Source organism: Chaetura pelagica, unplaced genomic scaffold (genome assembly GCF_000747805.2).
Source record: "Chaetura pelagica isolate M959 unplaced genomic scaffold, ChaPel_1.0 scaffold368, whole genome shotgun sequence".
Classification (NCBI taxonomy): Eukaryota; Metazoa; Chordata; class Aves; order Apodiformes; family Apodidae; genus Chaetura; species Chaetura pelagica.
Window position 1 is genome coordinate 152,596 of NW_009954099.1, and position 13,822 is coordinate 166,417.

Below are 13,822 nucleotides of genomic sequence, written 5' to 3' on the forward strand. Positions count from 1 at the left end.
GTCCCAGGGCCACCGAGACAGCCGCGCACACCCCACGCGTGGCGGCATTCCCGAGGGGAAGCGCTTTCCCAGCCCCTTCCTGCAGTCCTGGGGATCCCTGGGCTGTTCCGTGGCCAAGACAGGTTGGGGAGCAGGGCTGGCCCGGGGAGCAGGGCTGGCCTGGGGAGCAGGGCTGGCCCTGGGAGCAGGGCTGGCCCTGGGAGCAGGATCGCCTGCAAAACTGGATTTTTTAAAACAATAATAATAAATAAAAGGTAGTTGTGGTGATGAAAGAATTTCCTGCGTGGGAGATGAGTTCATCAGATTGTTCCAGGCCCCTCGTAACGCGAGGGCAGACGGGCCCGGTCCCTGACCTTGGTGCAGGTCAAGGAAGGAGCCACCAGCTTGACCGCGGAGAGAACAAGGCAATTGTGTTGCTTCCACTCTTCCTTTTGAATGAAACACTTCCCAGCGTTTTACCCAAAACACGACTCCTCGTTTTGCAATTTCCTTTTGAACCACTCAGATGTTTCAACGCGGTCGAAGGCGAAGTGAGATGTTTGGATTTTTATTTTTATTTTATTTTTTGCTATGAAATGTTTTCACTCAACACATTCGTTGCGTTTCTTGATCTGCCAAAATCTTTCAAAGGTTTCTGCTTTCTCGCCCAAGACGTATCTATATATATAGGTTTTCTACTTTTTTTTTGGAAAGGAAAAAAAAAGGGGGGGAGAAAAATATCCTTTATCTCCACAGCTCCTCAGGAAGTGGAATTTTATCCAAGAAACGAGGAGCCAAGGGACTCCTTCTCCAAAGGTCCAAACTTTCAGACACTTAGTCATCCCTTCGCTCACTTGCTCACACACCAAGTCTAGACATATGCTGTCTCAGTCCCTGGCAGGGACTCTTCTATCCCCAGAGGTCATTCAAGGGTCTTTCGGGTTTGATTTTGAGTGGCTCCAGGGAGAGGCAACACAGCAGGGCTGAACATGCACAGTGGAAAAGGGAGCAGTGGCTGCGAGGGGACAGACAGGGACACTGGGGACCACAGGACGTGATGACCTGCTGGACTCTACAGACTCTTGGACCTTCACCTGTCTCCCAAGTCATGATACGCTGCCTCAGCACAGGTAGATATGAGAGAGGGGGAGCTAGAAGACCTTTGGAGGAGCCAGCATGGGTAGGAGGCACAGGTGGGGTTGGTGAGCCCCTGCAGCCCCATGGTGTCTCTCAGGGAGAGGGGCAGAGAGCAATCCCAGCACAGGGCTTTGGAGGAGCCATCGGGCCAACGCAGAAATGGCCAGGACTCTGCCTCTGCTGTCTGCTGGAGTCTGCAAAATCCTTCCTGTCAGAGATAACTAATCCCGGGGCCTTTACAACACCTCTCCTGAAAAGCACATTTCATTCCTCTGTCTCCTCCTGCCTTCCAAGTGCATCAGATTGCAATAGGTATTACCGAAAATACTCCCCGTGGGAGCCGACACCGGGCTCCCTTAAAACCCAACCACCATCACCCCTCCTTCCCCACGACACCAGCGAGCGCTCTGCTCTATTATCTCTACACCCACTAAATCTTTCTGAAATAAAGAATAAACATTTCCACCACACATAGTGTAAGTGTATGTGCCAAGCTGCGTCGCTTCCTCTCCTCTGTGGTTGTTATAAAGTGGTTTTGTTTCAATGGTGAAGCAGATGGACACATTCCAAGTCTGGCGTCCCCACTCCCTCCAAGCACAGCTAACACTGTCTTTAGTTTATCACAAATTCCTGAAGAAAACCTTTACAGGAGCCTCTTGTTTAAGATCTTGGCTCTGTTGGAGCATAATTCCTATTATTTATTAAATGAAAATAAAGATGTTTTAAAGCACTGTTACTGTGGCGAAGTGCAGCCCTTGGACAGGAAGGTCAAACACACTCCGTGTCTCTGAGCATGAGGGAAGCATCTCCTCATCACACTGGTGCTGCAATGGAATGAGAAGCTGTCTCCTGGACTCTGACTCCTTAAACATTGTATTTTTGGTGAGGAGAGCCACCAATGCTTTTGCTTTGCTGTCCAACATCTGACATCCCCCAGTCAGAGAGGGCACAGATTGTTCATGACGCCACCGGAGGGGCTTTGCCTGGGATGGCTCTGTGGCCATGCCCTTCTCTGTTTGCCATGTCCAAATTAATTTTCCTCCCTCTTCTGCAATTTTCCTCTCATGTATTCCATGGAAAAAACAAAGCCCTTCCAATTTCCCAGCCTGCTGCAGCCCCCATAGCACAGTCAGCTCCATGTGGATGGTTCCTCTTTGGTTGAAGTGCAGCAGAGTTTACATTCCTAACTGGTTTTCAGAGATTCTTCCATTTTCCCAGAAATGTTGTGTTGCTGCTTTGAACTGATTGTTTATTTGTCAGTTTAGTCATTAACCTTCTTCCGTACTCCTTTGGCTTTTGATAAGACAGAAAATGTCAAAGGGAAGGGAAATAGGCTCAAGAATGATTTCCCCTGGTGAAGGATCCCAGTCCCCAGAAGCGAAGGGAGTTTTCTCATCAATTTTAGCAGAGACACAGCTTCACTCACCGTGCCACGTTAAATCAGCCTTCAAGACTTTGCAGGTTTTGTGTCTTAGACTTGAGCAAAGGGACCTGAGTCTTCTGGAACCATCTCAGTCGGTAGATCTTAAATCTTTTTCAAAAGAGCTCAATACTGCTGCTCCCAGTCACAGGAGGTGGGAAGAGCTGGCCAGGCAGTGGGAGAGCCAAAAATGGATTCCCACTCATCCCACTCCCAGCCTCAATCCCCTCCATCACGCTGACCTTACCATGCTCACGGTCTATTCCATTAAGAAATGCTTGTCTTAATTAATGCATCCCTTCTGAATATTTCCTATTCACAAAATCATCACTAACAACCTGAACCTGGGTAAAATACCACTACCACAGCACAGGGGATCAGCTTCTGCTCATGCAAAAAAATTGGTTGTGTCTGAACTGGTTGCTTGTTGCTGATTCAAATGCAAGTAACAAAATTCTTACTATCAGAAATTCACCAAAAGGGAAACGGCTTTTCCCAATAGCTAACATAAACATGTAAGTGCTACCAAACGTATTTACATGTTTGAAATAGATGGTATAATTACAATGAGTTATAGTCAATATTCAGTCTTTCCCCGGTTTAAGTGCTACCTTCTGATACAGCACAACACATCCTTTAATTGTAATCACATGCTTTTTCTCAGAGGCTGCTGCATTATGTTTTCCACAAAAAAACCCAACACCCAACATCTGTAATTGAAAAGAAAATGGCATTGTTTAAAATAAATTCTCTGCCCACCTGGAAATAAATAGGTGACTTCCCTTACAGAAGGTACTATTTCTAGGACCTCTACATCCTAGCAAGTCATCTGCAAAATCATTTTGGACATTTTTTCAGACCCCAAACTTGAATTTCAGCAAGGAAATGCTGTTTTTGAAGACTGAAAAATCCAGGAAGGATTCTGAAAACAAGTCAGGTAAAAGCTATCAGAGGAGATATCAACAAAAGCAGTCATAGAGTCCTCCAATAAAAGCAGGTCCATTCCGGACTCAACAAAAAAGGTCTTTTCCCTTCTTTCAATTGCTACTGATGTTCCTCAAAGGATACAAAATAGCTGTTAAATTCACTTTTATCTAGTGTGTCTCACATTCTGCACAGTGCTTTTCAAAAGAGAAAGACGCATTAGAGGGACAAACACATGCCTGTATTTCACAGCATCTCCATGACATCTCACAAGTCAAGACCTCCTCTTCACCACCAGCAGTGTGGGCTCACTGTTGTAGTAAGCCCATTTTCAGATGATTTATGAAGAAGGTATGTTCCCAGCCTTCTTTTGCTGATGAAGAAAGGAAGGGACAAGAAGAAGAAGGGCCTTACCTCTGTGAACCACTAGCAAAAGCCCAGGTTATCACCCAAAGGTGATCACGTAGCATCTACCTGGAGCACAGGGAAAGAAATCCTTGTTGCCTCATGTGAACTATAAATATCTAGAATTGCTTTCTTTGTGTCTCAGATGCAGACTCATGGTTTTGGGATGTTTTCCACTATGTCATCCACCTTCCAGTGGTCTTTATGGAGCTCATGAGCAGGCAGAAGTTGGTTTTCCTCTCTTGAGCTTTCCATAGATTTCCAAGGCTGAGAAAGGCTGCAAAGGAAGAGTCTCAACCACTGATTTTTTATTTCACTTGCATAAAAGAGTGGTTTCGGGCTACCCCAAAAGACAACTCTCACAAGCCAGTGGGGAGCCACCATCAATCAAGGGACAGAGGAAAACTCCTCTGCCCTTGCAAATAGCAGCAGTACAGTTGGTGGGAAGTGTCCCCCCCTGCAAAAGCTCTGGCCAAGAAAGCCCTTGCTGCTCTCTGAGCTAGAGCCCTACTAACCCATACATCTCTCAAGCTGGCCACCACCACAAAGCAGTAAACAAAGAGGTCACAGTGAGAAACTTAGGTCTCTGTGGTGGTAAGCAAGCCAACAGCTCCAATTTGCTGACTTGCTTTTCGATAAAATCCCCCCCTTGGCTTGTTCACAGCTTCCTTGTGGGGGTTTTGACCCAGTGTTCCTGCAGGCTTTCCTATTATCAGCTGTCCCATCCTCTCTACATGACAGCCAAAGTTGGACCTTAGCCTTTCATTTCATTTTCATTTGGCTTCTTCCCCAACTTCCCATATTTGAGCACTTTACTTATTATCAGTCTGATCCCTCCTGCACTTTGCTCAGCTCCATTCTACTAATTGGTTGGAGCGTGGGCCCAGTATTCCCTAAAACAGAGTCACTTCCCCTCATTCAACACTGTCCCTGGGCTCAAGGAGGAGGAGCAACACTTCCTCTCCGAAAGGTGCTGGTGCCCTTGACTGAATGGGGCTGAGACAGTGATCGATATCATCGCTGATATATGATTGTGTCCCATATTGGTTCTTCACAGCCCAGGAAACACGTCCCCTGGCAGCCCCTGAAGGTTGTAGGACAGATAGGCTTCACAACCAGACATCTATTTTCACTGTCGCCCTTATCAACAGCTCTCCCAGTAACATCCCTATATTGCACATAACCTTGGGAAGCACCAAATTTCAAATAGCCAGCAATTTAAAACTAGGGTGTTCATTTTAATTCCTATGAATTGAAATTGTTTGGATTCTTGTACAGTCAGACGAACCAAAGATGGTTGCACCACCCTTGTTTACGACCTTGTCTTTCCAGAACATAAGTTACCACCACTTCCCTGTGGCTCCCAGGTCATAAAGAGGTGTCAAAATCACTTGCCTCTCACTTGTGGGTAAGGAGGCAGTGCTGCAGAGTATAACCAGCAATCACAGCAGCTGCTGTCCTGCCCCCACACCCAAGCCAAGTTCACTAAGGACTTTATTTTCCCTGGTCGACTGGGCAGGAAACCCACAAAGCTTAATTTCTTACCACGCTTTCCCAGGAGGAAAAAAATCTCACCTAGAATTGCTGTCAAATTGCATATCATATCTCACCCCAAAAAGATTTAGGCAGGTCAAGCCTGGAAGAAAGAGGAACTATCAAAGGCTGCTTGTTTGATAAGGGCACATCTATATTCCATTGGCACCTGGTTCCTGTGGGACATGAGGAGCTGGAAGCTGGGCTGGGGGAGCAGGTTGACCTCCCGAGGCACTGTTTTCCACAGGGGAAGCCAGAAAAGACAGGTTGTTGCTAACTCTGAACGAGAGCAAATCCTGCAGAGCAAAAACTGTTTGCATCTAACAGTGAGATCAAAGCCATCCAGCAGTCACAGCCCATGGCTTAGCACCCACTAGGGGGGGAAAGTCACAGTCCTGAGAGTGGACAATCAAGTTCATGAGGATTATGACTCTGGAAGGAGGCCTTGTTGAGCCAAAGGAGGTGGAGGTCTTAGACACTGCTCTGGAACAAGCCTGCAGCCTCCCACACCAGTCTATGTAGCAGCAGCTTCAACTTTCCCAGCCTCCATTTAATGAGTGCAAAAGTCAAGGTGTCCAAGGGATGTGGCCCTTTGAGAGAGGGCCAGAAGATATTTGCCAGAAGCTCAGAAAAATGATGAGAGATCTATGGTCATGGCAAAGGTAGAGACAAAAGGACAGGCACAACTTCTGACAACTCTAACTTGCTGCCTTCCCCAGAGTTTTATACTGGAGAAGGTCCCCAAAGGATGTAAATCAATATCCCTCATTTGAAGGAGTACCAATTTGCTCACATTGAAGACCTGGCTTTCAAATTTTAGAGGCCCCAGGTGGGTGTTGCACAGAAGCCTGAATTTCAAGGCCTGGACTGAGAAGACCACACTCAGTTCACCTTGTCCCAGCCTTGAATAAAAGAGCCAAAACTCCTCCTGCGTTCCAGGCTGTTCAGCCCCTTCCTCCAGCTAATTGTTCTTTCCCTGGTTGGACAGTCTATTTCTGGAGCAATGCAAGAATTAGGGCAGAGAGAAAGAAACTGGCAGAGCTAAAGGAGGAGCAGGGAGGAGAGGAGTTGTCCCAGGTCCCTGCTGTCCCCATGGAATAGGCAGTGTTGGGCTCCCAGTAATCACATAGTGGGAAGAGAGAAATGGGAGCAGCATCCTGGGAGATACAAACCTCCTTGGGCAGAGAGGAAAGGCAAAGGGAGCCACAGACTTTTGGTTTTGCAGGGAGGGGAATGTCTCAGCTGAGACAGAGCCAGGCTGAGAAGGGTCAGGCTCACCACATGAACCCCAAGCCTCACTGCAAACCAGGGACAGCATTTTCCACGCTTGGACTGGAGTGGGGAAGCAACATCTCCTAAACCTCAGCAGCTTGGCGGTCTTGTGACCTGAAATCAAGGCTCAGTCAGGGACTGCTTGGAGCTCATGGCAGTTACTACTTGTGTTTGAGGTAAGGGGCCAGCTCGGAAGCTTCTTTAGGCAGTCACTGTTCCAGATAACAAAAAAGGGCACTCCTTGCATGTGCACTCTGGACACATCTGGCCAGCTGCTGCTTCTGGGCACTGCCATGTGATTGAAGTCAAAGGCATGAATCTGGAGGAAAAGCAAAGGCAGAGCTCTGTGAGAAATCACAACATCCATTCATTTCAAAACAGCCCCTCCAACTCTGCCAGTAAAAGAAAGATGGAAGATTAGCCAGGTCTGGAGCACAGAGCAGGCTGTTGCAGGTAGCACCCAGCTTTACTCCTTGACCAGAGAAGTATCATTTACCAAAGCATGTTCAGCCTGTTTTCACAGCCTATGTAATGCAGCATTCTCTAAGCCAGTGCTTGGCTGACTGACTGACATATGGACCAATGGCCACAGGTAGAGGTAGAAGTGCTGGATCGGCCTGGAGTAACACCCCAGAAGAAAACAGCTGCTGGGAGGAGACTCCACCCTTACAGCCTGTTCTGGAAGAAGATCTTCAGTGTGAGCAGGACAGGGTACTGCTTCACTGTTCACTGCTCAGGACAGTGTTCATCTCTTAATGGATGGACACAAGCAACAGCAGGACACACCTTTACCAGGATCAAAGTCTGGCTTCCCGAAGACATGCCTGCATTTTGAGGTCAGGTTACCAAAGAGAGTCATTTCAGTGTCAGAGCAGGCTAGAGCAACCTCCCCCTGTATAGACATGCTCAGGCTGCCTCCATTCAGGTGCAGGTCTTTCTCTACATCAGAAACCTAAGTGATACCACTGACATGAGAATGGCATTGTATTAGATTTGCTCTGTGGAGCAAATCACAGCTTTTTTATCATCTCTCCTCACCACCACTTAGCTCCAACCCCAAGCACTGCAATAACCAAATACCATCAATTGAGCTGCCTCAGAGGAAACAAAATGGGCACCTTTACAGTCCAGAGCTGGAGCCTTGTTCTCATGCTTCATGATGAAAGGAGTTCTTCAGGCTGCACAGACGACTTGCATTAAAAGGCAAATATTATTGTTTCCTGTTGTTTGTTTGGAACCCAGAGCAGATGAGAGAGTTCATAATGCAGAATACAAAGTGGCCCTTAAAACAAGGTATCAGTGTATCCTTTGTAAGGATAAGATCCTTCATAAGGGTAGGAGAATAGTCTTGGCTTCGTTCTGGGATTGCAGCAGGAAAAATCTGTTGTGGGACACAATAATCCCTTCATAAAGGACTAAAGACAAAAGAAATCAAATGTCTAAGTCTTCCTATTAGGCCAGTATTTCTGGAGAGAGGATCTCTTCCTGCTTGCTCTCATGCCCTTTTCCTGGCTTAAGAGGAGGGAGCTATAGTGTTTGTTGCACAGACATGCACACACAAATGCCACACATGCTCTTTCCATCCCACTTGAGGCAGGGCTGCCCAGGCTGGATCATGTGCAAAGGAAAATCACCTGAAGAGTGTCGCTTTAAAAGCCACGGAAGTGCAGAGAGCAGCACCAGCAGCAGTCAATAGCAATTTCCACCGCTGGGTCGATACCATCTGATGGCTGTGTAGCTGTAAAGATTGTTTCACACACATATCAGGAGGTGGGCAGGGGCAGGAAAAGTGGAATTGGTTTTAATGATTGCAGGATTCAAAGTACTCCTGGCTCCCTCTCCCTCTTTCACAAGAAATACACGCGCAAAGACTCAGAAATCAGATTTCCGGCCCTGTCAGTTCCTATCACACCAGCTCCCCAGCTTGGACTCCTTCCCAGTTTGCCAGGGAAGCTTCTCCTAATCCACTGAGAAGTGCATTACTGGGAGATGGAGTTGCAGCCTGTGTCCAAACTTCCCTGCAGTTTCAGGTCATTAGCTCCACCGGTTTGGATGTGGAGCTACAGCAGAAGTGCAGCACTCATGTTCAAACCCAGAGGGTTTCCAGATGAGGGTAATTTGCACTATTTTACCTCCCCAGACAAGATCAGCATCTCATTTTGCTAGATGCTGGATGGGCAGGGTATAGCAGACAAACACAAACAGCTAAACACAAAAAAAAAGAGGGAGGATACCCATTTTGCAGAGAAACTGTGTGAATGGCTCCAGCCTAAAATAAAAATAATAGCACATTGTGTTTCTGTTGCCTCATAGAGTGCTTTTCAGGCAGTGACTCTAGGGGCAACACAGGAACAAATGTGTCTTGGTCAGCATTAAGAGCATTGCTGTGGGATGAGGGAGGTCAGTGCTACAGCCTGGGTTTCCCAGGGCTGGCCCTGTGGTCCCAGCTCTGCCCTTTGGCTCCTGTAAATGTGCTAAAGTACCAGTCACTGCTCCTTCTCCCTTGCACTGTCTGTATGTCTGCCACCTGCATGAGGCACAGACCCTCTCTTACAGGGTTTCACTGACTGGAACTCTCACTTCTGCTAGGAAAAATTCTTGATTGCTTCTGCAGTAACTGAAAGCCAAGGCTGTGTCTGCTTTTCAGAAAATAAAGAACATTCATTTGATCCTTTGTCTTCTAATCCATTGATTCACTGACATCTAAACACAAACTCCTTCCTCGCCATCACATAAATAAACAAGATAATCTTCCCAGGAGCTGAGCCCCCAGCAGTCTCTCCCCTGACCCACAGCACCTGGGCACCAGGTTAGGTTTCTCTCCCTGAAAACTGAGGCAAAGCAGCCTCTCCACGGTTGATCAGGTCGTGTCAGATGGACACAACCTACCTCCTCACACACAAGTCACCACTGTCTTATATGCCCATCATAGAATATTTTATTGACACCTTCATTTAGGCCTCATGTCATAACTGAGAAGCAAACACAGCAACCATAGGTCTATGCTACCAACAGGTCTTTCATCCTTGTAGGATGCCACATGAATCTCTGTGTAAGACACACCCACCCCCCTCTCTTTCTCTCAGCCCCTAAGAGCTTGATTCTTTTCTGGAAGGGATAGCACATACTCACCATATCCACACTGGTTAGAAGCACATTTCCAATTTCCCAGCCTCTGGAGTCCCTTTAGAAGCAGAAACAGCAGGTAACAATACCCAGATCTTGAAGTCTGGAAATGGTGAATGAGGTAGAGCTTCACTGCAAGGGCTGCAGAAACTCAAGAGGGGCAGGCTGCAATCAGTAGGGCTTGCTGAAGTTTTAAATCAACAGAAAACCAGCTGAGGTACAGTCACCAAAGCTACTATTATTCTGGATCCAGTTTCTCAAATAGGTTGGTGATTTTTTTTTTTTTTCCTTTGAAGAAATATAAAGAGAGGAATGCAAGAGGGGCAAACACATCATTTCAGTATTTTTAAACAAAGCCTCTTGTTGTTTCAGTTTGAAATACTTGCCCTTTTCAAAGGGCCTGCCAGCTTTCCCCAGGTATGCTGCCACCACCATCCCTAGCCCTACAGTCGTGCAGAGGTGGCCACTGCAGTGCTCCATCCCACAGTGCTGTCAGGAGGGACAGGGAGAGTGACAAACACAGTGGAAGACAAACAAAGCCCAAGATGTGGGATTACTGAAGCCCGTTAGCTTGGCAGGGGGAGGTTGACACAATGCAGCAGACCTCTGACCCTTGATGGAAGCCAGAAAATAAACTCTGCCTCTCTCCACATGTGTGACATTGATGATGAGGCCACTTGTGCCCTTCAGCCTGGCCAGCAATGCAGAAGAACCTGCAGGTGATGACGACTTGAAACTCAGAGCTGTCAAGGCCAGACAGGCCACTTTGAGCAACTAAACCTACTCTGTACTGTGCAGGTGAAGAACTGTGAGAATTTTGGGTCAATGTCTGCCTTCCTGCAGGAAACAAACACACATGCAAGGAGAGACCTGTTGCACCCTGTGGTGTCTCCTCAGCGAGTTCACAGCTTTGCTGATTAGTCACCAAGCCAAGCACCCACCTCCCCTCCTGCTCACAATAAACAAAAACATCACAGAACTCTTGATGCATTAAAAAATATTAAAATGCCATTATTATTATTATTGTTGTTGTTGTTGTTGCTGATTATGTTATTATTATTGTTATTATTGTTTGTCTTCTGGGCCACATTTTCAGGTCTCTGCAAAAATACAGTGGAAGGTCCTCATAATGGTGCAAGTCCAGAGGCTGGGACTTTAAATAAAATCCCATGCACTGGGAGATGCTCAAGGCAGTGGTGAGCACAGCTTCTGCTCTGCCTGTGCTCAGCTCTGCAAAAGACTGAAAGGGCTCTGTCTGCTCAGCAGTCAAAGAAAATCTTTGTCGTTGCTTGATCCCAGATACCCACAGACTGAAAATAGCTGAGATTGGCATGTTTGTTAGGCTCACAGGTAAAAGGCACAGTAAGCAGCAAAACCCAAAATAAATAGTGAGAGTTTACAACACAGAGTGAGAGAACCTTGAATGGAAAATAAAAGACAATTTTGATCAGTGAGGGTAGTTAATCACCAGGTCTGGTTACCAAGGGAAATGGCAAATTCATAATCAGTCAGAGGTCCTGCATGGAGACTGGATGTCTTCCTAAAAGCAACACTTTGGTTTATGATCAAGTTTTTGGCTTCAAGAGCACCTCTAGGAGGAGAGCACCCTCGGTCTCAGGGTGATGCTGGTCCGAGCTGCCAGGTGAGTGGGTGAGGGTTGCAGTGCTGCAGAGCCCCCAGCTCACAGCCCAGCCAAGTGCCAAAACTCTGTGCTGCCCATGGTCCTTCTCCAGACAGCCCACCTAAGCTGGGCTCCATCATGCTTAGCCCCAGCACAGTGCTCCTGGGCACCACAGCAAGCTGTGCCACTGTGCTCCCTGCACAGCAGCACCCACTGCCCAAGGCAGCCAGGGAAGAAGCCTAATGATCTCTGATTCCCTCTACTCTTTTTACTCTCTGCATCTGCTCCTTCCTTTAGCTGCCATGCAAAACCAAGCCCAAAATACACACTCTGGCTTCTGTTTACCCTTTCAGGCAGTTTCCCTGATGCCCAAGATGCTGATTTGAACTGACCTCTCTCTCTACACCACCTTACCACCAACTCAGCTCCCTATCCCTCCTTGGATGCAGAAGCAAAAAATCCCAAGAATAAAGCAAAGGTGCCTTGGCATTGCTGGTGCAGTCCAGCACCTTGATCTCCCAACCACTGCATGGGAAAAAAGCAAAATGGACCAGAGCCTGACTTCCAGCTTTGATTGCAGACTTGGAGGGCAGAACACCAGCCAGCACATCACAGCACCATAGTCCTTGCATGGAAGTGATTCCCCAGATCCCAAAGGGCAGAACTGTGCTCTCTCCCCTCCCTCTGCACCAGTCAATATGGCCAATTTAAAGAGGTTTCAGAAGAAAGCAGGTTCCTTCAGCTCATGCTGCTTCCCCGACCCTTGTAAATCCAGTCTCTTGAGTGAATGGCTTGTTTGGAGAGAGCCTTCCGTTTGTTTGTCTGGGCTCTAGTGATAATAGCTCTAATTTATCTCTGAGCTGGGCAGGCATGTCTAATGTGTTTGAGTATTTAGAAGCATTACGGAGGTTTCATTTGGTCAATTGTTTCTTGAAATCCTTTCCCACACACAGAGCAGCCACGCAAAGGTGGAACTGCTCCACCACGGGCAGCTCTGGGAGCTGCAGCTTGTGCTGCCAGCCTGGGAAGGGCACGCATGCCAGGGCTGCTGGATTCTCCAAAGAGGAGGCACAGTGATCCTCAAAACCCTTAGTTCTCCACCTTGGAAATTAAAGACCAAGCAGTCACTCTTTGAAAGGAACAGTCTGGGGCTTGCTGCTGTGCTTTCTCTTGTTTAGACCTTCCAATCCTGTTTGCTTTATCATCTCCTTCAGGTAGACATACTCCATCTCAACTCAGACTTGATTAGGCAGGGTTAGCTTGGTATCTACCTCAGAAAGCACAGCAAAGTTGGCCAACACATTGTACCTGATCTTAAATTAGCCATTCCTGCACGCCGAGGTCCCTCCCAGTTATAATCAGACATCAGCTCAAGACCCTTTACGCTGGGTCCCAGCAGAAAGGAGTAACCTGAATCAATGCTGGGGAATGGTTGGACCAGGTCACAGGTAGAACATGCAACCCAGCTACTGAGTTCCTTCCAGCTCAAGCCTACATGGCTGAACACACCACACACCCCCTGCTGCGCTCCCAGACCCAGGCGCTCTTCGGCCCAGGACAAACGCAAGGTCACGTGCCTTGGCTTAAATCACTTTCGTGGAGGTTTCAGCAATTCTCTTCGTGCCATTTCAGCTGATTTTAGCTGAGAGGCCGTTACTGAGGTTCAGCTGGCTGGTGGAAATTTCTCAGGTCATCCTGCTGAGGCAGGGACCCTGATCTGAACGGTCTCTGCCCTCTCCGCTCTCCCTTCTCCAAACGCAGGAGCGGCAAGAACCAGACCTGTTGTGCAGCACCTGTACCCTCAGAACAACTTCGTTGGCAGGAGTGAGTCCACACTGGTCCCCGTGACAGTCCTCCATGTCACCCCGTGCCCCGAGGTGCTGGGCTGGAACGTGTCGGGCACGGGGCAGCTCCAGGCAGCCGGGAGGAAATGACGCCGCGGTTCCCCCGGCTGCCATCGCGGGGCTAATTTATAGAGGCCAAATGTAATTAGTCACCCTGGCACAGGGCCAGGACGCCGAGGTTAACACCCTCACTCTCCAAAGAGTGCCAGGGGAACATGAGCAGGATGCTGCCAAAGTCATTTTGAGACGCCTGGACTTCAGGTGCTTGCAAACAAGCAGCTTCAGCAAGGGCCAGCCCGGAGGAAAAGGCTTGTCATGGAATTATTTTGAAAAAGCAAGGGGTTGCTTTCTGCTTGGGCTGTTTGGGTTTGTTTTTTTTTTAACTGAAACTTTACCTTGCTGCACCAGGGACCCAAATACAACAGCCCTGCAGAAAAGTGAGGGCTTGCAGACACATCCTTCAGCGGCTTCAGAAAGTTCTGAGCCTCTCTTGGCTTTGCAAGAGAAATCTTGTGAGGCCTTGAGAAAACATTGCTTCATCTCTGTCCCTGAGCTCCTCGT

At 47.8% G+C, this 13,822-nt stretch overlaps 1 protein-coding gene across 1 annotated transcript in view; it reads right to left on the minus strand.

Moving 5' to 3' along the window:
* Positions 1 to 13,375, minus strand: part of PBX1 (pre-B-cell leukemia homeobox 1) — a 148,958-nt gene extending 135,583 nt beyond the window's left edge. Inside the window, exon 1 of the mRNA XM_010002342.1 lies at positions 13,197 to 13,375. Within this exon, the coding sequence (XP_010000644.1) occupies positions 13,197 to 13,375 (179 nt within the window). The remainder of the gene's footprint in view (positions 1 to 13,196) is intronic.
* Between the last annotated feature and the right edge of the window lie 447 nt (positions 13,376 to 13,822).